At 38.5% G+C, this 25275-nt stretch overlaps 1 protein-coding gene and 1 long non-coding RNA gene across 7 annotated transcripts; one reads left to right on the forward strand and one right to left on the reverse strand.

Moving 5' to 3' along the window:
• The first annotated feature begins 236 nt into the window (after positions 1-236).
• atos (atos homolog atossa) lies at positions 237-24830 on the forward strand. 3 transcript variants are annotated; one of them, XM_017164553.3, is made up of 7 exons: positions 237-892; positions 13087-13130; positions 17738-18918; positions 19651-19787; positions 20660-22898; positions 22959-23278; positions 23341-24830. In XM_017164553.3, the coding sequence occupies exons 3-7, from the start codon at positions 17836-17838 to the stop codon at positions 23537-23539; spliced, it is 3978 nt and encodes a 1325-aa protein (XP_017020042.1). In that variant the 5' UTR covers positions 237-892; positions 13087-13130; positions 17738-17835; the 3' UTR covers positions 23540-24830. The 3 variants fall into 3 exon arrangements, with proteins under 3 accessions (XP_017020042.1, XP_017020043.1, XP_017020044.1); XM_017164554.2 differs by lacking the exon at positions 237-892 and adding an exon at positions 9695-10428; XM_017164555.3 differs by lacking the exons at positions 237-892; positions 13087-13130 and having other exon boundaries at positions 17705-18918.
• Positions 10972-14886, reverse strand: LOC138928133 (uncharacterized). Of its 4 annotated transcripts, none has more exons than XR_011444599.1 (4): positions 14541-14886; positions 14126-14227; positions 11658-11730; positions 10972-11520 (listed from the first exon to the last, which is right to left on the reverse strand). It is a non-coding gene; the product is annotated as an uncharacterized lncRNA (long non-coding RNA). The 4 variants fall into 4 exon arrangements; XR_011444598.1 differs by having other exon boundaries at positions 14323-14886; XR_011444600.1 differs by lacking the exon at positions 14126-14227 and having other exon boundaries at positions 10973-11520.
• Positions 24831-25275: the final 445 nt, after the last annotated feature.

Genomic DNA, 25275 nt, shown 5'->3' on the forward strand with positions numbered 1-25275 from the left:
TAAACTTAACTTGTTTTCCAAATTGGTTTGCTTTAAAATACATTTCTAGCATAACAACATAATATTTTATAGATATTAATTTTTATTTATATTCTGCAAATCTAATATTTTAATTAAATATTAAAATATTCAAAATATAACTTCCGAACTAGTTCCGTGTCATACAGCATTAATGCCGACACGCAGTTGGGATTTCCACCACAACGCAGTACTGCCACACTGGCACGCCCACAGCTGGTCTGGTCTCACAGTCTAACCTACTGTGTGTTGTTGGAGACGAAAAAACGAAAACTAAAAAACAAACAATTAATTTTAGCAGGCCCGTTGTGCGCGATAATAAAGTGAAAACTATGCGAATCTCTAAAGCCGCGGCGAAAACGCAACGCGATGATGATGCCAATGAAAGTGTAGGCGCGGCTTTTCCCGTTTTTCCACGCCATCTTCGGCTGCAGCAGTGCACTTATTCCAACTGTGCTGGCATTTCCACCGATTTTTTCGCCACTGGCGAAATGGCGTCCAAGTTGAGAACGATCAATTCGGGTAAATAGAAAGAGCAACGAAGGATAAACGGCGGTGTGGAGAGTGGATAGAGCAAAGAGCGACGAGCAAAGAGCAGGGTGCAGGCGAAAATAGCGAAAAAGAACCGTTTTTTCACCCGCAAAAGCGGAGCAGCAGCCGCAGGCAGGTCCCTGTGTGCGACAGGGTGTGCGAGTGTGTGTTGTAAAGTCAGCAAGCAACAGCAAGTGAAATCAATAATATTTGCAGCCCAAGCCAGCAAATAAACAGCAAAAATGTCAAATTAATTGGAATTAGCGACACAACAACAAATTGCCGCTGCTCTGAGCCGAAATTTTGTGCCTTTTAACGATCTTCCGCTGCGAAGAGAAAGAAGGTAAGTCAAGTCGGCCATTTTTATTGCACTCTCCTTCTCGGTGTCATCTTCGGGTTTCGCACAAAATAAAACCAAATCGACAAGCTTGCGTTTTAATTGCTTTGAACTTTATGCGCGCTCGGGGCTGTATTTGTGATATTTCATCAGTTTTAAAATCGTCTTTCGTTAGAAGACGCTGCCTTTGAAGCGGATCTTTAAACTGGAAATGCGGGCATTATGTAAACAAAGCAGCCAAGTCGATACCTTATGTATTGGACGGATGCACTGGGCGAAAGCATTAAGACGTTTAACGGCATTTGAGAAAAAGGTTTTAAAGCTCGTTCGTTATTTATAAAACGAAGGGGTGTGCTTTTTAAGGAAACAAATATTCCAATTACATTTCTTTCTGTGCTTGTTTTGTATGTGCTTAGATCTGTGTGTGTATTTGTGCGCGTTATTCGTTGATTTTCTGTTTATGGTCAAAGTAAATGATTTCAATTCACGTTCCATTGCTTTCGCTTCAGTATTTATTGTTGTCTCTTCTGGCTTCCCCTTTCCACCCCCGCCTTCTTAATCAGCTGTGAGCAAGAGAGTGAGAGAGAGAGAGCGCCAAAGGAGACAAAAAAACTGTTAGCGCCGACTTTGCTGTATCCTTGAAATTCTCGTCTCATTTCGCTTCCTATTCCTTTTTTTGCGCAGAAGAAAACGAGACAACAAAGAAAACGACATAAATACGGTCGACAGTTCTGAGTGGCTCTCATCCATATTGATTTAATCTTTGCATTGATTTGTTTAAACGATAGCACAAAAACGGACTGCTTTCTGCTTATTGCTTATGCAATTAGCTGTAAATGCTGCGGTCGTCGCAATTTCGCTGCCAAGTGCGCATTACAAAGCGAAAATCTTGGCAAAAGTCTGCATTCTGTGCAATGGCAGACGGATTAAAGGTGTTCCACTGTACCTGTACCTGACGGGCTAACGGTTGTTGTCGGTGTCCCGTCATTTCCCCCATCATTCGCTTGCAGCCATCATTAAACGGCAGCGAAAGATGAAGTGGGTAGAGTAAAAGGGAAGAAGAAACACTCTGTAGTTCAGGAGTTAAGCGTTTTGATATAAGGATCGGGAGAAATAGTTAAATCATAAGGCAATTAAAAGGAAAGATGTATATTTAAATTTACTAAAAACCATTGTTTTTAATATCAGTTTTTAACATATTCTTTCCAATTATTATTTTGACTATTAGCTAATACTACTACGTTTAAATTAGGCATCAAAATTTTAATATGCTTTAAAAATAAAGAAAACAAATCTGAATATTTTCATTGCCAAGTTACGTATTCAAAGGCCTGTGTGTCCGAGTTATTTCGTCTAAAATAAACAAAATTTACCAACAGAAAATTTACAAAGAAAATTCAAATTATATTCGGCTTCCTAGAGAAGACGCAATAAAAATAAAATACAGAACAAAAATCCCATCATGTAATGATTACTCTGTTGAGAAAATGCCTATGTAAATTGGCCAATTGTTGGCCACAAATCTGTCTCATGATATTTGGATTGCTGGTGATCAAAAAAAGATTTCATTTATACAAATGACCAGCCCGCATTTTCCAGTTTCCGCTTGAATCATAATACTCCCTTATGCATATATGTACATATTTCACCATATTCAGGCGAAATTGGAATATATATTTTAATCAGCAATAGTAAACGCTGGTTTCCTAGTATACTAATAATTTCATTCGATTTTCAGAATTTAGTGAAGATAACTCTAGCCTTTATTACAAGTAAATAATACTCTTATGAACTTTTCTAAGCCCTAAAATCCAATTTCAAAGAAATTCTTGTTTTCCCCTAATAAATATATCGTTAAAATCAGTCAACCCCAAAGGGAAGAACAAACTTAAACCCCCAATAATTGCGTCTCCGTGCGCTTTTTTTTTATGGTTTAATGAAGCCATAAGTGTTATGTGTAGCCTCCATCCCCCATGTCTTTACTTGAACTTCCACACGATAAGGAAAGAAACCTAGAAAACAGCAGCAGGCTTATCTTAACCTAAATTATATTTATTTTGGTTTTGTAACAACTTTCAATGTTTCATTTATTATTATTTTTGTATTTGGGGCAGACGGTTATGCGGGAGCCCCGAGATAACCCGTTCCAAAAACCGAAACCGAACCAGAAACCGAAAACCCCTGATAAGGTGTACGTGTAGTATGCTTCCTTCTGGTTGTACTATCTCAGATTCCAGTCCCAGTTTTCAGTTCCCTGGGGTTATTGCATTACGATTCAGGGTCGTATATCACATTTTGTTTCCGATAAGAAATAAGAAGGCAAAAGAACGGTTGCCTCCTTTGTTGGCTTGCCTGTTTTTATTTATTTTTTCAATGAGTTTTAATGAACATATCCTTCAGGGGCGGACACCGGTCATATACTTTTCACCGTCGAAACACTGAGGAATAAGTATTGGGTAGAATTATAAATTATGCATTGTATCTTGGAGGGTATCTTTATGATTAAAGATAATAAAATAAAAAGGGTATTAATATTTCTGAAAGTAGATTAATTTTCTGATTAAATATTTAACCACATCTTTAACATTAAAAACAAATTAAAATAAAACCTTACAAAATTATTTCCATATTTATCTTACGATTAAAACCACTAATCCGATTTATATTGCGATTTTGTTGCTGTGTAGAAATTCTTTGGTGGACTTTACTACGCATTATAAGTATTTTCAAAAATTCGCTCTTAAGAGCACTGCACGAGAGCGAGAGGGGGAGATGCCAGAGAGTGGGGCAGTCCGAGAGGTGTGAGAGTGCGAGGGAGTGGGAGAGGTAGAGAGGGGGGCTAACTGTGAGCAGTGACCCCAACGTTTCAGCCGTTGACTTTTTCCGTTCCCGTTGTTCCGTTGTTGTTATTGTTTTTGCTTTTGCTCCTCCTCCCCATCTTCCTTTATTTTTGCGTTTTATTTTACCTTATTTTGTTGTTATGGTGCCTGCCTGGGTGAATGACTTTGTTTGGGACGAAAACGCAACAAAACAAGAAGAAATTAAAAAGTAACAAAATTTTCGGGTGCTCTTCAGTGAGCAAAGAAGGAGAGTAAGAGAGAGTGAGAGGATGTAAAGCCAATGAACCCACCATAACAAAAAAATTCGTAAAAACAGCTGATGGTAATTTAGGGGGTTTTTTCAGGATGGAAAGTGGAAGGAAAAGTGGTGGCGGTCTGGAAATTGGAACTCACTCTCCTCTCGAAACTGTTGATTTTCCTTTGTTTGGGCTGAAGGAAGGGTTGTTTCGGGAGAACGGAAAAAGGAAAGACAGAGGGGTTTCTATAACGCTTTGATTGATATTCGTGCAACATACGAAACACGGGGCTTTGATGGAATTTGCATTTCTTTCCCATTTCGCCACTTTATCAATTCAATCGAAAGACAGACAGACACGAAACCAAAATCATTTTCCATATGAATTCCCTAACAGCTCTTTGTTTAGATTTTTATTTATTTTTCTTTTTGTTTTTGGTTTTATTTTTTCTTTGATTTTGCGAATTTACAAAAATAAACATCATGTAGTCATCGCATGGCTCTTGGTATTTGGTTTTCTAAAGTATGGTTCCCATTTTTGTATTCGTATTCCATTTTATTCCCTTCATATACTTAATTGCGTCATGGCACGCTTATTCCCAGATGACTAAAAACCAAAAAAAAATTTGGAGTAGCTAATATTTTTGCTAAAAATTTCCATGCTATCATATCTTCTTTATAGGCTTAAATATCCGAAAGATACTTTTTGTGATCATGTTTATTTCAAAAGATACTTTTAAAATGTAAAATATAAACTTTTTATTAATGGGCGGACTCTTTATGAATTTCCCTAAGAACTTTTATTATAATTTATTATTTTCCACGTTAAAAACCAATAAAAATGATCGTTTTTATGCCAATGCCATTTGATAGGACTATATCTAAAACTCCCTTCTATATTTGATTTAGCCTTATTTTTTCACAAGCCAATTAACTATAACTAACTGCTATTGATAGCCTTTTGCTGGGTTGGCTTGAATTTTTTACCTTGCTTATATTTATTCAAAATGTCCGCCTGTCTGGCTATCTGAGGTAGATTATCAAAGTGCTGGGTCATCAGCCATCTATATATTGTGTACCCCCTTCTATTCTGTACCCTTCAACGCTTCCCTTAATAATCCCTCCCACAATCACTCGGCCCCAAAATGGCCGACACACTTGGCTTTGATGTCGCAGCTGTCTCCGCTCTCAACCTTAAACTTTCCACATTTCCGTGGAAAGCTCATTAAAGTGGCAGCACCTTGTTCGCTGTTTTTCCTTACCCTCCTATCGCCACGCTCTTTTCCTCCAACGCTTTTCACCTGGCGAGTCAATCACAGTCACGTGTGGGCCAAATTACAAGAACAGCTGTGTGTGTGAGTGTGTTGGTATGCCGGAAAACACAGGGACAGACACAAAAGAGCTGAAAGAATCAGAAAAGAAGAGACATTGCCAAGGGTTGTACAGTGGTTACTGGTGGGGATGAGTTCTGTAAAAATAACTTTACATTATTTACGTTAAAATGAATATATGTCATTAATCCTGTAAGCTTCTATTAAAACTTACATAATAAGTTTAAAATAAAATAAATAAAATTTATTTGGTCTAGAATTTAAAAATCCTTGTAAACTCCTGCAATCTCCGGTAGCAGCCCTTATTTCTTAAGTTTCTAGACTGATTATGAATGTAATATTATAATCTCAAAACCTTTACTATTATTAAACAATATTCCACTGTGCCATACACAGAGTTCTTAAACACATGAGCCTTGTGTAAGAGTTGGCCCGTCTGCCTTGGGTTCGGTCTATATTTGCTAACAATCAATCCAAGGTTTTTCCAAGGGTTCCTCGTGTCGTTATAAACGGGAAACGCGAAAACTCGAACTGCGTTCTTGGCGATTTTTATACATTGTCAGGGGATTGCAGGGAATTTCGTCGCAGGTTGTGAGGCAATCAAAAACGTTTCTATAATTTATAAGTTATGGCAAATAAACAAACACAATACAGACATTGTTGTTAGTTTTTTTATTTTCTGTTTCTCTTTGGCGGCTGCTTTCTGCTTTCATAAGGTTTTTAACCGTTTTATTATCAAAACAGCTGATCGACGCAATTAACTCAGTGTGTGTGAGTGAGTGTCTGTGTGCTGAAAACAACTGCGCATATAAAAAGCAAAAGGCAGGGGAGCCCTTTTAGTGTATCAAAAGCAGAGAGTATATAATAAATAGAGAGAAGAAGAGCATAAAAAATAAGCTGTAGCAACATTTTTATTTGGCAACGTACTCACATACACTCACACGATCTCTATGAAAAGTGTTAATGGAAAATGAACAATTAATTCAAAGCTATTTCACACTTAGATAAACACAGGGCTGGAATTTTAAGAGCAACCAGAATTTATTTTATTTTATTTATTTATTTATTTTTTAAATAGGATTAAATCTAAAATATTTAAAAATATGTATTTGACATTTAAATTATAATTTTAGTAATTAAAATTTGTTTTTGTTATTTTAAAGAGAATCATAGCTATTTATTTTCCTATTTATCGATGTCTATTTTTATAAATAATACTAGTAACACCACCTCAACTGTAGCTTGTTGATCATAACAGACACGTCTTTTCGAATTCCATCTTAATTAAAATTAACCGAAGAAAGCCAGCCGTCAATCAGCGGATCTCTTCAAGCTTTGAACTTAGAGAGCAAACAAATACAAAAAAAAAGCAACCAAAAACATAAAACTAAAAAAAAACAAAGAATAAACGACTTAAGCCCAAGGGCTTTTGTGACCTCATCTTTATTTCATGCTGATCTTTTATTGAAAACGCCACCTTGTGGGTTTTTTGTGCGTGGAAATTTTTTTTTTCGATTTTGGAGCATGACTTTTCATAAGAAATAGGGTATATATAGGGTACATACAATATGTATATCTACTACCTGTAACCAAAGACTTCCCCGCGGTTTAAACACGTTTTATTTGTACTTGCACGAGATAAAAACGAAGTGAAAAAGGAAACGGCAAATATTTGTCTCGAACTTGTTATCTGGGGTCGGGGATAAAGAAAAAAATGGGAAATGTCTGTCGTCTGGCTTTGAGAGATGGAGAGGAAAACCCCCGGACTACAAATTGATCGATAGACCTGCTAATCGCCACACGAGGCTTCCACATTAATTACATTCGACACCTTTCAATCAACGCAAAACAGAAACTTGGACAAAGTAAAGAGAATTAATGGGAAAGAATATATCAAGTCGCCGATGTAAGGTATATATAAGGTATTGAGATATTAATTGTTGTTATTTATTTATTTAATTTTTATGAATGTTTATTTAAATTTAAAGGTCTTTGTTATAAAGACCTGTCACTTTATCATATTATTTTTCTAATTATATATGACTTATATCCTCTTTAAGGATATTATCCCTTCAACATCAGTGTCTTTATAAAATATGTATTGAACTGGCTATACATATAAGGGAAGTTGAAAGTTTTTATTATTATTTTGTTTTTTTCCCTTGTTTTCCTGTTTGTTTTTCGGCCAGGAAGGAGCACGAAGAAGAGAGTCGCAGACCTCAGACTTCTTGGGTCTCGGTCTCTGGTCTCCTTGGTCTTCGTTTTCGCTTTCGCATTGGTCTTGGCATTTCTTTGTCTGTGCTGGCTTGCTGCTTCTTTGTTGTCGCCGTGAATCCGTGAGTCCGTGTATCTGCGTATCCTTTAGCTCCAGAACCCTGGGTTACTTGAGTTCACCAGCTCTGCAGACGGCTGGAACGACGCGCCTGACGCGTATCTGTGAATATGGATGTGTGCCGTTTGCGATTGTGTCGTCCGTCCTGTCCAGTCCAGTCCAGTCCACTGTCTACTACAGTGGGTAACGGTTAAGAAAAACTCGCCAACAGGTCGATTTCACCTTGAAATTCAGTATAAATGGCTGGATTGAAATATTGCATTTTTAAAGAAAAAGTTGTAAATGAATTTAAGTTGATTTACGACTAGAAATGGCTAAGGATTTCAGAATTTTCTCAGAAAGGCGAATTAAAGTATGCAATAAATGCCCAGTTTTTGTGCTTTAAAAACTGGTAAATCCCCTCCATGTTTCGACTATAGAATACCCTCTAAATAGAGTCTATATTAAATAAAGTCAAGTACAAATCATATCAGCAAAGTAAATACAGTGTGTGTGTGATATATGTCGTCATGTGCGTGTGTGGGCTGCTGATAAGATTCGCATCGTAGAGGAGAACAGAGGAAGTGAAGAACAAAGATAGGCACAGACGGAGAGAGAGAGAGTGAAACATAGGGGCAAAGAGATGCAGAGAAGCACAGAACCAGCGCAGGCAAAACATAAATTCTGAATGTTGTTGCTGTTGTCTGGGTCGCTGACGATTTTTGGGGGGCTGCTATATATACATATATACATACATATACCCATACATTGTATATGTATATATTTTGCATTAAAAGCGCATGCGTTGTTGTTGTTTTCTGGTTTTTTGGGGCTCTCCACCTTCTTTTCTTCGCTTGTTCTTCTGCTTATTGAAGAAATCTGCCAACAAGTACCCCAAAGCATGTACATATACATATATAAAGATATATACTATATATACAACGCTATATACACTCGCCAACAGCGATTCTGTTTGTAGTACAAAGCACATAAGGCAAAACACACACTTAACACTCGACAACATGGAATCGAGCAAACATATGGAAACGGGTTCTCTATCTCTGTCTACACTTTATTTTTTTCTCGTTGTTGTTGTTGTTTTTGTTTAGTCTACGTGTGTGTGGTGTATACTTTTCTGTATCTGTGAGTGGCTTTTGTTATTGAATCGCTATCGCAACAAAAATTGCTCTTGTCCCACTAAAATGTGTAGCTTAAAATTAACAAAAAGCGGTTTATTTACGAAAAAAATATATCTTGAATATATATTTTAATAATAAAGGGTTTGCAAATTGTACATATATGTACATATGTTTATCATAATAAAATTGAGATCAAAATGTATTGTTTATTTGTTTTTAAAGTTTAAATTAGCTTTTAAGTTCTTTAGAATTATGTTTTAATTTTAAAATAAAGAAACAAAAATTAGATTGAGGTCAAATCTGTTTTAGTAATCTACTGTGAGTTTCTTATTATATTTAAATTATTTTATAACAAAGAATTAATATATTAAATGTGTAAGAAAACAGAAAAAAAATGTAAATATGCTCATTAATATATTTAATTCTTAAAAATTCTTCTTATTTCTTAAAAATTCTTCTTATTTCTTACTTAAAGAAAATCACTTATAAATTTTATAAATGTTGAATTTTGTAAAAGCAAGAAATTGTTTAATTGATTCTTTTTACGGAGTACCTACTGTAACTGCTAGTTGTGATTTGGCTCAACATGATTTTCGTATTTCACCCATTTACTTGTGGCTTATCATATGTGTGTTTATTTATTTATTTACTTTTTTTCGAGGGTTTTGAGTAGTTTTGTGTGTATGTATTGCTTCCATATGATTTTTGTGTACATTTTTCCCCTGCGCGAGGACAACATGTTGCTGGCTCGCTGCTGCTGACGTTGCTGCTGTTGCCCGACAGCCATGGCAACATGTTGCAGTCACATGAAAAAACACATAAAACTATGGCCAAATGTACGACGTAGTTTTCCCCTCAGCCACCTCTGGTATATAGAGTGTGTATATATACATATAGTATATATATAAACAAAGCGCTGGCTGGCTGCCTGCTGGCTGCTCAGCTCAGCTGTTTTAGAAAGTTGCCGTCAGCAGCAGCGAACGGTTCGAGCGAGCTCCGCTCTTTTATTTCCCACATATATTTCTCAATTCATTTCATTTCGAGACTTCAAAGCGACGACAGCACCACAAAACAGCAGCTAGAAACAGCATTATTTTCCCCCAGCGTGTGCGTGTGTGAAGTGCAGTTAAAAAAGATTTAAAAAAGAGACCAGAAAATAAATACAAAGGCCACCCGAAAATAAAAAATCTAAGCAAACAAGTTTGCTTGCTGCTGCTACGCTGCGCTAATAATAATCGCGTTTACCTGCCTCCGATTCCGTTTCGTGCGACTGAACTCGAGAAACTTGAATATATATACAAAGCAAAAAACAACACCTAAAAAAACATCCTACAAAAATAACGACGAATACAAAAAGTGTATTTAAAATAAAATACATAAGGTTCACGACGCGTTGCGCTGTTCAAAAGCGTTGAGAATTCAAATGCAGCTTAGAAAAAGTGCAAAGATATGTGGCCATTGCCATTCTGTTGCCAATTTCAGGACTAAAAGCCAATTAAAGCCACAAAATCAAAGGCGACAAAAAGCAGCCACAGTGAATACCTAAAAAGCAAGAAAATTAAGTTTATAATGAACACAAAGCAGATCAAGTTCAGTTAAAAATCATCGTAAATTCACATAAAAAAATCAATCAAAAAATTTGAGGATTTGGAAACGTTTCAAAAAAAGCGACAAATACAAAAAAAGGTTGGTGTTTAAAATAATTGTATGGCTTTAAGGGCTGTGCAATGGTAGTGGTGTATCTGTGACGTTGCTTTGCCACTCAGCTGGTTAGCTGCGCATGTGTTGGTGACGTAATGCCAAAAGCACAGCGCTAACCAATACAGCGCAATTGAGACCCCAACCCCATTCCCCACTGCCCCCACCCACCAGCAGTAGCACTCTACCCACACACACAGATGTACACGCGCGCACACGAATAATTGAAGATCGCACATAGTGACAGTGGGCACTCAATAAAAGTGAATTAAAAATAATAAAACAGGTGTAATTAAAAAATAGGTTTCAAAACCACGTAGTATCTATAAACAAAATTTTTTTGAAATAGTTTAGAACTTAGGTTTTTAATTAAAAAAACAGTTTTTGATGTCATGGAGACAGATAACCTATTTTCTTTAACTATAAATGTTAAATTACATTACATTATTTACAAATATTTATAAATTTGTATTAAGTGGCGGTGGAAATATACAAGGATATTTTTATTCAATCTTGATATTTTATTTTTTCAAAATTATAACTAAAAAACATTCTAAATCACTAAAACCCATATTCCACCCTCAATTTTCGTTACATATAAGCTTTTGTAGTGAGGCTGAACTTTAGTTGGTGGCCTGTTTGTGTGGGTGAAGCACTTTGGGAGACTTTGCGACGCCCCCTTCAGCGTTATTTGACACACACACACATTTACTGAAAAGGCAATTCAAATCATGCTCCCCGTAGCCGTTTCTTTCCACTCCCTCAAATGTGATAGTTGTTGTTGTATTTTGGGTGAAGTCAGGAAAACTACCCGAGTTTTTCCTTCTTTTTTTTTTTAAATATAATTGACACACATTTTCTAATTGTGGCGTTGCATTTGCTGTGTGTCAACACTTTTGTTTGCTGCTTTGCATGGGGCCGTGTTTTGTCGTTTATAAGGTCTGCCTTTTGAACTTCTTTATCGCTCTCTTTACGCTGTCTCTATCGCTCGCTCTCCACCTAGCTATCTTAATCGCTCTCTACGTCTAAGTATCTTCCCTCTCTGTTTTCTCTCGCTTGTAACCTGTTTGATATTATCAGCTGCTGGGGAAGAAGAAGGCAAAGAATAAGAGAAGATCAGAGTGTGAGTGCTTAAAAGCTTTTTCAACATTATTAGATCCATGTAACATGGAAATAAATGAGCAGAGAACAAATTGCGCAACATTTCATTCACCCACCCACGTGTCCGGGTTGGAAGATGTCGTATCTCATACCTCTATAAGGTAGAGAGAATGCCACAACAGATCGTATCTATAAGAAAGAGAATATATGAAGATGCTTTAAAAATATATTTAAAAAAATATATATTTTAGGAGGAAGAAAACGATGCAACGACTTTATAAATTTTGGAGTTATAAACAAATATAGCATTAATATAAATTAAAATATAAAATGACATACCCAAATTAAAATTTCGACTAAGAAATCTTCTTAAAGATGCAATTTTAAAGGTCACATTGATGATTTTAAGAATTCCGCAAAAAGAACGATTAAAAGGCGACTGTCACTATCTCTCCTGGCTCTCCCTACTTGTTAGATGCTTTTTTATATAAGTGAAAGTATTTTATTTTTATTGTTTTTTTGGCAGATAAGCAAAACAAAAACGAAAATAGCCAGGCCAAAACACAAAACGAAATAAAACAAGCCACAGCTGTTCTTGGCAAAAAACAAAAACAAATGAACTTTGATTAAAGTTTTTCAAGCTTTTCAACCAATTTATATCAATTCAAAAAGAGGTAAAAATTAAATAAAAATAAAATGTAACGACACGACGCACACACACTGAAGCATTTGTCATAGTAATTTTATACGTGCGCAGTTGGAAATGTAAATAAAAGAGAAGAGAGGCCGAATGAACGACAGAACTGGAGTTGTGACAGGAAGAAGAAGAAGAGAAGGCATTAACACTTCTTGCGGTCATTTGCTTTTCGCCGAGGGAAAAGGAAAAAAAAACAAGCGCAAAATAAGTGCGTGCCTTTATTTTTTCCTTTTTGTTTTTGCTCTCAATTTGCAAGACATATCTTGGCTAAAAATAAAAACGTGCTCGCACGCACCTCACACATACACATATACACGCACGCGAGTCCTGTTCTGGTTCTGCTTGGCTCTCAGTCTCCATCTCTTTTCCGCCCACTCCACTCCAGTTGCTCGGCCCCAACTCCCTATATGGGTGCAAGCGAGACGCTTTCACGTGCTCAAGTTACAGCGAGCCCCAAACGCCCTCTCCCTCGCACACGTGGAAGTAGCAGCACAAGACGATGAAGAAGAAGAGCACCATAACTGGACTGCTGCTGCGTTTGTTTACATTTTTGTTTTGCCTTTTTGTTTTTGCTCGCTGTGGTTTTGTTTGCGTTTTACTCTTTTTTTATTATTTACTGCGCACATGTGAGTAGCAGCCATGTGGGGGAGAGAGAGCAGTGGCTAACTTTATTTGTTGTGTAAGAGAAACAGGGAAGCTCACTCTCTGTAAAAAAAAAAATGAAAAGCTAAAAACAATTTAATTACGCTTTAATTTCTCCTTGTAAAAAAACTACAAAAATGTCGATCAATTACATGTGAAGAATTTAATTTTCTAATCAACTGTTTTCCCCCTTCTTTTCGTTGCAGCAAAAAGCAAAACAAATAATGGAATTTTAACAAAGTCTCGAAAGGTGAGTGAAGGGGCGACTTAAAAACCTTGAAGCCTTCAGTTTTTATATTTTGATAAAAGTATAAAGGAAGTGAATTTAAAGCAGGCGGTTAAATACCCTAATATCTATAAAAATATAATATAAATTGTCATAGAATCTAAACTACATTTTATAGATTACCCTAAAACAATTAAATACTGGACTATATCAAATTGTAGATCAAATATCTCTTAAATACAATTCACAAAGATGGAGATTTCTTATAGGGTTTCATACATCACAGACTCATACCCAAATTTATAATAACATTCTACCAGGGTACAACAAATAGGTTCCCCTATCTGATGACCATGTTGATTATTTGATTAGATGGGTTTCCCAATATCTGAAATGTGTTCTTTGTTCCGCGAAGAGGAAACCCGAAAGGTGGGAGGGAGGGATTTCACAAAGGCGTTGGAGAGAGAGAGGAAGACTACATATAACCCAGTTGAAGGTGCGGCCCCCTAGAAAAAAAATACTCGCATACCAAAGCTCGCTCGCTCAGCTGTGAAGGCTTTATGATTGGGGAGAGGGTCACCACCATCACATTGCGCATCCCAAACACTGTACATAATGGGCTTGTTGTAAGGTCAATCAGCGAGGTCAATCAGCGAGGTCAATCAGCGATTGGAAAAGCGATTGTCTTCTGCCGGCTTTCTGGGAAATCTAAATTTGGTCAATAAAAGCCCCACAAGGTGCCTGTTTGTTAATTGAAATATATAGTTGTATAACTCAAAGAACTCTGTATTACAAGTAAGAAAATTATAAATCAAAACGTATTTACTAGTAACTACACACTTTAAGATATACGGAAATATCATCTCCTTTAAATATATTTAATAAGCTATATTCCCAGATTCCTCTTTGCTTATTCTTCTTGTAATTCAAAATTCTGAACTCCAAAATGCCTGCCTGCCTGCCTTATATGACAAATCTCACACTGTCAAGTCCACTTGATCTTAGTAATCTCCACTTACCATTTCCGCTGTGGATGACACATCTTAACGAGCTTCTTCCACAGGCAAAACGAGAATAAGTATAATTAAACTTTATTTCGTGACGCATTCGCTGGGGAATGACTAAAGTGAAACACGAACATATGGAGAGTGTAGTAAAAATAAATTTATTAAAAGAAATGAGGTTTTTCTTTGTCTGTGGCTTTCGTTGCACTCACGTGTTGTTAAAAACCCATTTTTGGGGTTTCATAATGCGAAAGGAAACCTCGAAACGAACGAAAGGCAAACGGAACTTGTTTTTTTTTTTTTTTTTTTTTTTTTTGTTGAAAAGTTGCAACATTACAATTTCCACTCCCTCAGTGTTGTTTTCCATTTTCTTATCTGATTGAAACGGGTTTTTTTCTGTTGATTTTCCCCTTCGTTTTTTCCCACTTACCATTTTCCATTCGCCCCGCTTCCATTTTCCGCTTGGTAATCAAAATTTTCGTAATGTGCGTCAAACAAAAAAATAAAGGCAATGCTCGGTAATATATGAGAAATAAGAAAAAAATGAAATATAACGAAAATGTGCAATAAATGAATAAATGCAAGCAGAGAGCAGCGCGGCACGTTGCAAAATCAAAAAGCATGCCAAGGACGGTGGCCGAGCTAAATGAAATTAGTCCAACAATGTGCCGTGTACCGACCTCCTAAGCTTTTTTTTACATTTTTATTTTATTTATTTTTTTAACCCGCTCGCTCGCTCGATCGGCTTGCCAAGAAGTGCAGAAATAATCAGACAAAGTGTGCCAATCAAGGAAAAAAAAACAACGGGGCAATACTCGTATATGACAAAGTTCTGCAATCAACTTGATTGCACTTTTCTTAATTCACTGCCAATTACTTGAGCAACTGTTTTATATATATATATTTTTTTTTTATTGCTATAAAGAAAGAATTATTGTCTTGAAAACTAAATTAAATTACTAACATTAAATTGATTAAGATTTTAAATTATTTCACTGTAAACTAAAAATGACGTTATGCTGCAATGCACTAGCAATTATTTACATCTTAGATTGGCAACCAACAAATTATGAGATTTACGCTTTGATTTTAAATATTTTAAGGCGTAGTAAAAAATTTGCAACTTGAAAAACAATTTTCCAGAAATAAATATTATTAAACCTTTACATTTTGCATTTGTCACACCTTGGAACTCTCCGCCTGCAACCCCAAGTGATTTTCAATACGTTTTCCGTTTCCGCGAAATTTCCTTGACAATTGTAGCGCACTTCCACTGCGTCATACGCCTGATTGCGAGGGAAAATCGTGTAAATTCGTGTAATTTTCGCCGTTTTCCGCTTTTCCTTTTCCTATTTTTTTTTTTGCCAGCGCTGAAATGTAAATGATAATGGACAGCTGAAATAAAGGGAATACTAAATGAGGGGGAAAGGGGGGGAATAAGGCGAAGAAAACGAAATGGAATGGAAGGCGAATTAGTGGGCTATAATGTAATCGAATATTATTCCGTTCGCTTGTGTCCCCATTTTCATACGGGTTTTCTTGACAGTGTGTATGTGTGTGTGTTTCTATTGTGGGCCAAGCAACATTTATTTGTATGAACGATATGCCATAAACAAAACTTTAACAAACACACATACATACAACTGATTGCAAGCAATACAAAAATCAGATGTTTTCTATTCGCAGAGAGTGGGTGAGAGAGAGACCCCGCGGAAAGCTCGCTCTCTTATGTATTTTTGTGTCTGTCTCGCGCGCTAGTTATATATTGTGTATGCAGGTCAAGAAGAAACGCAAAAAACAAAAGCAAAAGTAAAGACAAACATGTTTACCCAAGCGAGCAGCAACCCAGAGAGCGGGCGCTCAAATCTCTCGCAACATGTTGCCAGCTGTTAGAGGTGTGCGCTGCAACAGCTGTTTTCTGTGCATGTCTGCATTTGTGTTTGTTTGTGTGTTTGTTTGTTTTTTAATTTGGTTTAGATTTTTTTTTTTTGTTTTTCTTCGTTTTTAATTTGCAAATCGCGAATAGCTGTTGCCAAGCGGGGCTTTTTTGCAACAGAAAACGAACTGAAAGCAACAAATAAATTTGCGAAAAGGCAAGTCGAAGAAGAAGAGCTTGGAGAATGGAAAAGTAATTATTTTTATGGATTTTATAATGATTTTTATTGTTTTTGGAATGGAAGAATAAGAATAATTATAATAATTGTATCTGTCCAAAGAAAACATAAACAACGCATTACAAATATTTTTTAAGTATTTTAAATTTATAAATTAAACATATTTTCAATATTATTTCAATATTAAACACAATTTCATATTTCCAAATTTTTATAATAAATTAAACTACCTTTCAATTAGAGTGTCTTTCTGCGTGGGATGTTGCCCCAAAACGACCTTCAAAAACCCCACAGAGATACACAAACACTAACGTACATTTTCAGATACAGTATCTGCAAAGCTTGGCTCAATGACGTCACGTAGCAGCAGCACGTTGGCAACATGTTGTTTGTTAGCAAACTGTTTTCTCGTCTCTTTTCTGAGGGGGTGGCTGAGCAGGCGTGCGGTAGATGCATTTTGTGCATTGCCAAACGGCGCTGACATGTTGCTCCCCATAACTGGGTCTCTCCGGTTAAGTAACGACCTGGTTTCCAGCTGCATATAGCATGTATACCTATGTATGTACACATATGTATCTCATAGCTAGCAGCTATAGCTAAGCACGATTTCAGGTTAAATCGGGGCCGTGTCAGTGTGTCGCAGTTAACAACAAATTGGCCAAGAATTCTCTGTGTTGTGTTGCCTTTTGTTGCCGAGTGGCATCGAGTTGAGGTTGCTTCCGCATCGGAAGGATATATAGTGGGGTATATAATGTGCTACTCGTAAAGTAAACCATGTCATCTTATGTAATATTTATAGTATATAGTGCATAGAGACGGACAGACCTTGGGGGGATTCATTTCAAGTTGAGCCTGGCTGCTCTCGACGACCTTCGGAGGCTGCATTTCTATAGGGGAAGGAGGAGAAAAAGGTATAGCAGCTGTTGCTATACACGGATATAAAGATCCTTGCCGATTTTGCAATGAAGTCAAGGCTATTTATAGATTTTATGAATGCTTAAAAGGTTAAACTATCCTTTTATTTTCCAGGGTCTTACACATTCCTAAATTCCAATTTAAATAAATAAAGACCTGTAACACCTCTCAGTTTCTGCAAAATATAATTGCTTTGAATAATTACCAAAGATTTTCCACAGTTTCTATTGAATTTAGCATTCTGCAATTTAAAGACTTGCATAGTTTTATTAACTCAACTTTAGATGCATATTTTTTCACGTTCATGTTGTTTAATATAATGGCATATAATTTCCCACGTTTCCTATAGTTTCCATAGATAACAATCACTCTTAACAACTTCCCTTTTTCTATAGCTTTAGTTAATGGCATATAACTTCGGTTTTTACAATTTAATGAGTTGTTACACAATATTAAGAGATATATATTTAATATATATATATTAAATATTTATAATATTTAATATTTATATATATATAAAAGAGGGTAACAAATATAGAATTGGTTGTAATTTTAACTTTTATAGGCAAAACATTTTCTCTTCTCCCCTTTCTTCCAGTGTACTTCTGGTGCAAGAAGCAGCAACAGCAGCAGCTTAGCTAGAGGAAACCGGTAACGAAATCAGCGCCAGATCTCCAGCCAGCGGGACAACCGACCATGATACCCACCAGTGTCACCAATTCACCGCCGCAAGCGGGCTTGGGCCAGAATGGAGCAGCTGCCTCATTGGGCTCGGCCACGGCGGCAGCTGGAAATGGAGCAGGAGGAGGTACCGGCGGCGGCAGCATGGGCGTGGGCATAGGCCTAGGCTCAAGCTCAGCTCCTGGAGCTCAAAACAACTACAGCTCCTTTGTGCTGGGCCTGGCCTCGCTTATCCTGGAGGGCAGACCCATTGCAGATGATGAGTACATGGTGCAGCAGCATCATCAGCAACCTGGGTCGGGTGGAGCCACAACTGGCGGGGGAGGACGCCTTTCACCGCGACCCTCCACCTCGAGAGCGGCCATAAATATTACAACGAATCCCTATGGCTCCATGGGAGGATCGGATAATCGTGGAGGAAACGGAGGCGGAGGAGGTGGTGCCTCGACCAGTAGCAGCGGCAGCTCCCTAACCCACCAGCGCTGGACGCAGAAGCTCTGCCAGCTGCGTCAGATCTCGCCTGCTGCCCAGGCGATGAGTGCCGAGCCGGAGTTGGTCTCCCTAGCCATCAATGATCTCAACAAGGATCACGGCGGTGACTATGAGATTGTGCGACGTGTTATGCTCAATCGGGCCGGCGGAGGTCTGGGTGGTGCTGGTGGCGTTGGTGTGGGAGGCAACAGCAATAACTCGAGTGCTGCCAGTTCGCCGGGATCCAATTCGTCGGATAATATTCTCCATTCGCTACAATCCCTGGCCACCACCTGCTTGCGCGGTGGCCCAGCCTTGGCAGCACCGCCACCTGCGGAGCCAAGGCCTCTCAATCTGTCTTTTATATGGACGGGATCGGTGGCTTCGAGTGGAGGAGCAGGAGGAGGAGTGGGAGGCGGAGCGGCAGCAGCACTAGCAGCAGGCGGAGGAGGAGGAGGTGGAGCGTCAACTATTGCCACTGCCAGCAGCGGAGCAAGTAGCTCTGCATCGCGGCCCAAACATGGGCCGCACTGTGATCAGTTCCTCAGGAAGATGGGTCTAGCCAAGGGCGAGATGCCATCGGAGGCTGAGGAGCACATCTGTGATATGTCCTACGTGAATATGACCGTAAGTTGGGGGAGTTAAAATATAAATATTAATGTTAATTACTTTAATTATTATCGTAATTAAAAAAAGGTAATTTTTAAGTAAATTTCTTTATTTTAAATTTAAAACTAAGTTTAATATAATTTTCTTAAAATATCAAACTTTAAATTCTACTTAATTTTAATTTTTTTTTTAACAATATTTTCAGAATTTTCAGAAATTCTACTTTTCTCCTCATAAATTGTGTAATTTTGCATGACTTATTTGTTTTTCTGGTGACTTTGCATTATTTCTTGAAGATTAGAAAAGTCAAGAGACTCATAGATAGTGCCTTTCAAAGACCACAACCTGTGTAGCTCCAGAAAGTCTGGAAAACCTATAATAAACTATAGATTGAAATAGCTTTATCTGTGTTTTATTTTATGGTGCAATTAAGGCTTAATCATATTGGTTTTGTTTTTCTTTTTTTCCCTATTAAAAAATCTTAGTCACAATAACAATTAATGATTAATAGACACACTCGAGTCATCAGGCAAGACAATGAATGTTTTTAGAGTTGGGTTTGGGTTTTTAAAATGATATTTAAGTTAAAATTTTAAGGCTTAATTATATTTCAATTAAATTAATTACTATATATTTAAAGCTAAATTATATACTTAATGTCAATTAATTTCTATATATTTATAACTTATTAAGTAGTAACAAAAACTTTTTTATATAGTACATAATATCTTTATTTTTCCCTTTTTTCAGTGCAATCGCTGGCGTGCTTACTGCATGAAAATGGAGGCCATCCTGGCCAGACGTGAACCCGTTTGCATAGAGGTCTACCTGGGTCCCGTGACCCACAAGCTATTGTTGGAGCAATGGATCATCAGCGGCAAGGAAAAGTGAGTTTAATTTTTAACTAAAATATATTTAACAAGAAAGGAAGCTAACTTCGGCACGCCGAAGTTTGTATACCCTTGCAGATTGGTTTTGATGTTTATATTATAGAGTTTCATTCCATTTTACCTATACTTATTATGATTACAGTTTGACAGTTACCGTTTTACATTCCCAGCTTTACATATTTTATGCATTTACCGATCGCTTCTATGGCAGCTATATGATATAGTTGCCCGATTTTTATGAAATTTATACCAAAATTCTAGAATAATAAAAAAAGCTTATATCTCAGAGTAGATAAAAATACGTTGAAAAACAACGAAGCTATAATTTTTTTCCTATTAATTTCCTGATCGGTCCTATGGCAGCTATATCATATAGTCGTCCGATTTTCATAAAATTTTTACCAAAATTCAGAAATAATATAAAATGGCCATATCTTGAAAATGGTGCAAAAATGTTGAAAAACAGCAAAGTTATAATTTTTTTTCGAAAAATATATCGAACATTTGTATGGCAGCTATATGATATAGTCGTCCGATCCGGCCCGTTCCGACATATATAGCAGTGAGAGCATATAGAAGACTATATGCAAAGTTTCATTCAGATAGCTTCAAAACTGAGGGACTAGTTTGCGTAGAAACAGACAGACAGACAGACGGACAGACGGACAGACAGACAGACGGACAGACGGACAGACAGACAGACGGACAGACGGACATGGCTAGATCGACTCGGCTGTTGATGCTGATCAAGAATATATATACTTTATAGGGTCGGAAACGTCTCCTTCACTGCGTTGCAAACTTCTGACTGAAATTATAATACCCTGCAAGGGTATAAAAATGTAATTAACATTCCTATCCCACTTCAGAGTTCCACCGCCCACGATGACACTGCCATCGCTGTGCAGCGCCATTCGCAGTCAGCTGTACTTCTCCCAGATTGTAGCCTGGTGTGATCTGCTCCGCAAATGCGATCCCTCTGTGTATGACAGCGGACGTGTAATCTTTGCCAGCTGTGGCAACAATGCCGGCGATTTGGCCACCACCTGTACGCCCAGCGGTGGCCAGAGGCGACCTCGCTTGAATATCTTTTACAGGATTAAGCAGCACAATGCCAACGCTGGCAACGGTGGAGGAGGGCAATACCAGGATGGGTTCAGTGCCAAGGCCAATGTCCATAATTTTCCCAACGTCAATGTCTCGGAAAGCTATAGCATTTCCGTGTGCGTAAGAAGTTTGCCCAGAATTAATGGTGGCCTGCCGCATGTAGAGCCCTTACCTAGTCCCAGTCCAGCGCCACGCAGCCTGCGTACCTGCGGCGGAGACCCAGCGAGCACACCAACCGGTGGCGGTGGCCTACATGCGGCCACGCCCACGGGTCTGGGAGCCAGAATTAGTGCAATTAGTAGCCCAACGACGACGACGATGACCGGCAGCTCCAACTGTGATAATAATGGATTAAAGCAAGGATTAGATGATCTCGATGGGGAGACGAGCCTAAGCCATAGGGAGAGGCAGCTGCAAAAGTATCGCAAGCGTATGCAGCGGCGGGATAAGAAGAGGGAGAGAAAGAACTCCCCAGAGAGGCAGCAGCCACACCACCAACCCATTGAAGAACCCATGGAGGAGGGCGAAGAGTCTCCATCGCCCTCACAATCCGAGTCGCAATCCCTGGCCCTGAGCCTGCAGCAGCCACCGCGTCGCATAGCCATGATCTCCACGGGAACACAGACCTCCCTAAGCAGCTGTCAGCATTGTGGCAGTGAGAAGACCCTACTCTGTCTCAGCTGCACTGGAGGAGCAAAGCCAGAAGAGGATGATAGTGATGCGGATACGACAGCCTCTGAAATGGAGGAGACCAACTCCTCGTGCAGCCTCAGCAGCGGTGATCTCATTGTGGGCACGCCACGCAACAAGGCTGAGCTGCTGCTTCAGGCCATACAGCGAACGCCAAAGAATCGCCAGCGGAAGCCACATGCCGGTCAGCCGGTAGAAGCAACTCCCTCAGATCTCAGTGGTGGGCAGAACAATAACCTGTTGAAAGCGGCCACCATCAGCGGATGTCAGGTGTGCAAGCGCCAGAAAACGCAGCATATCTTTGCCAATGGCCGAGAGCCCAAATCTAATCAGACCAATGGTGACCAAGGGAATGGCTTTGTCAGCATGCTTCAGGAGGAAGAGCAGGAAAACGCAGCAGAGCAGCCCACAGAAGAGCAAATCAAAACCACCAAGCTAACGCCTAATATAGAACGCTGCTCCCTGAACTCCTTAGAAAGAGGCTGCAAGACCCCTCCTCCACCGGTGGATGATCACATGGTAGTGCAGTTCAAGACGCCGCTGAGCCAAGTGCCAGCGAAACCGCAACCCGATGCCATGGTACCCCTCCAGCAGCAGCAGCAGCAAAAGTCCTCGCCAAAACCCAGTCAACTTCGTTTGAATTGTGGCAGTGGCTTGGGGGATATGGAAACCCCACCGCCTCCTACTAACAGCAGCATTTCCCCGCTGATGAGAAAGGGTGCTGGCGTAGGTGTCCTGCCCAAGGTCAATCTCTCGACCATCTTTTGCAGTTCAGCGCCCATAGCCATAGGATGTCCCGCATTTAGCTTTGATCCTGCTGCCTTGAGTCATGCCCATTCGCAGCTTCTAGCACCTGAGGCCACAGGTAATACACCGCCCGTGCAGAAATCCTTTTCGGCTCCCACTCTGCCACATGCGGCCTCGCTCTCCGTTTCGCCGAGGTTTGCCAAGCAAGCTTTGGCGGCACATAAAAGGCGATCCCGTCACTTGAGCGATCGCAGTGATCGCAGCTCTTTGGGCTCCGATGAGCAGCTGTCGGATGAGGATCTAGAGTCGGGTCTGTGCAGTCCGGCAGCAGGTGGTTCTCCTCTAAAATGTCGCGCTAGATTGGCAGCACATTTTGCAGGACGTCCTTTGCTGGGTAACCTGGAGGAGTCCTTGCTGCAAAGGCGACTTATGCCCAAGATTGAGGTGATGGGTTTCAAGCTACAGCTGGGAGCCTCGGGAGGATTCTGCCCCACACAGTTGACCATACCGGCCATGTCGTATTTTTATGAGCTGCAAGGGGAGACCCTAAGCACGCCTTACCTGGTTAGTAGACTATGAGCTCCAAGAGAACTCTAATTAATTTATATTTAAATTTTTTTCCAGTGTGAAATTCGCTTGCCTCGCAAGGGATACTCGGTGCCGCGTACGGGCACTGTCCAGGCCACTCTCCTGAATCCCATGGGCACCGTAGTGCGTATGTTTGTGATTCCCTACGATATGCGCGATATGCCAGCCCTACATCGCACTTTTATACGTCAGCGCATCCTAGCCGAGGAGCTGGGCAAGGATGAGGAAGAGGATAAAACCGGTAAACCTGCCCAGCAAGTGCCTCGAAGTCCAACGGCCAGCAGCACCACCAGCAAGCTGGGACACTTTATAACCGCCGAGCAAATGAAAAGATTGCGCTACTCCATACACCTGAGGTATAATTAGTTTCTCTGTAGATTTTTCTTATAAAATTAATCTGTTTAATATTTTTAAACAGATTCCAAACCTCCCGTTCTGGACGCTTATCCCTGCACACGGACATCCGCTTGCTGATCTCACGACGCACTGACTGCGATACGGCGGCAGCCCATGCCAAGGGTGTACTAGAGGCACCCAATGAACTGGTCACGGATACTTTAATGCCGGCAGAGCCGCGTTATAGTGCCCGACAGGAGAGTACGGGCAGCAGGATTTAGTAGCTACTGCAGGCGCTGGGCGGCACCACCATTGAGCTGCTGCGTCGCCTATGCAAGCAGCTGCAGGACAAGTGGCAGCAACAGCAGCAAAGGGAGTGGCCCAGATATCAATTGTAGGTGGAGAAAGAGAGAAGGAGGATCCAGCAGGAGAGGAGGAGCAGCAGGCTGAAGAAGATTTAGGAGAAGACGAATACAAACCCGGATGGCAGGAGGCGAAACAAACTCCTGTACTCCCAGCTGCTTTACTAGTTATTGTTTAAACTATTAACTAAGCTTAGTTTCTTTCAAATTCCCTATTTTTTTCTTTGGTATTCCATTTTAGGTTTATTTTTGAATTTATAGAACTTTCTTTTCGTAAGAAAAACGTTGAAAAAGGCAATTGAAATCAGAAATCAGCAAGGAAATAGCTAACTTTAGATGTCACATCTTTTTGGGGGTCCAGACATTGAGGAGAAGGATAATAAGGAGCGAGCAATACCATAAATGTGCGATATATATAAATATATAATATATATTTATGTACCATATATATACGTTTAATCAACAATTTTAACAAGCAAATTTTGTGTGTGAAAAACAAGTTGGGGGAATCGTAGTATTTAGGCAAGGAAAAGCAAAGAGAAGAGTATGTTGAAGGATATATATTATAGTACATATGCGCTCATATCGATCGTTGTTGTTAGTAGTAAGTGAGTTTGAGAAAGAGTTTAAAAGTTGCTTAATTTTTGCTTTCATTTCCGTTTCCGGTTTCTTCAGAGAGTGTCTAATTAAAGCGTGCCTGTGATACGATATGAGCTGCATTCTAATAGATTTCTTTTTCCTTTTTCTCCTTAAGTTATTCGTAAATTAGTTTCTTTCATTTTTGTTTTTGCAATCAAAAGCTTGCAATGTGTAACTTCAATAAATACCAATCTAGATGTGTTGAAAAATTCCCTTGACCCTGCAGACGCAACTCTTTCATATATTTTCCAATTGATACCTGAAACTATATATATTTAACTATATATTGTGTACTACAATCTATTAACATATTTTCAATCTATAGGTGGTGATGAGAAATTTAACAATTAGAAAATAAAAATAAGAAAAAACGAAACAAAACAAAAAAATTAAGAAAAAACCAACGCTGAAAAAGTAAAATAGAGCGAAAACAATAAAGCAAAATCAATACACTTTACTTTGTTCAATTTGTTTTTAAGTAGAGAGCTTAATGTGCGCTGTCAATAGCAATTATATTATATGTGTAACAAATAACACCAATATACAAATATAAAATGAATCAATTAATCAAGGGAAGAAGTGTTTTTATTTTAAAATAATTAATAAATGGATAGTTTTATGGATTTTAATTTAATTACTAAAATAATTGTAATTTATTAATTACTTAATAGAGTTTATTACATTTTTTTTAAATGATAAATTTTTTCCTTAGATAAATATTTAAATTTAGTTTTTCTTCGCATCATTACACAAATTTATGAATGTATCGTCTTCAATCTAAAAATATTATTTTTTTTTAATTGTTTATTAACAATAAAAGCTATTAACATAATTTTCCCATAATTATATAATAATACACTTAAGTATAAATTAAATCGTCGTCTTTGGCCTCCTATAAATTTTTTTTGTTTTTCATATGCGTCAAATTAGTGTCGGTACCAGAAACACAGTAAAAATCAATAGTTAAGGTAAAGTGGTTTATGTTATAAACTTTATTAACAAAATAAACTAAAAAT

Source organism: Drosophila kikkawai, chromosome 2R (genome assembly GCF_030179895.1).
Source record: "Drosophila kikkawai strain 14028-0561.14 chromosome 2R, DkikHiC1v2, whole genome shotgun sequence".
Taxonomy (NCBI): Eukaryota; Metazoa; Arthropoda; class Insecta; order Diptera; family Drosophilidae; genus Drosophila; species Drosophila kikkawai.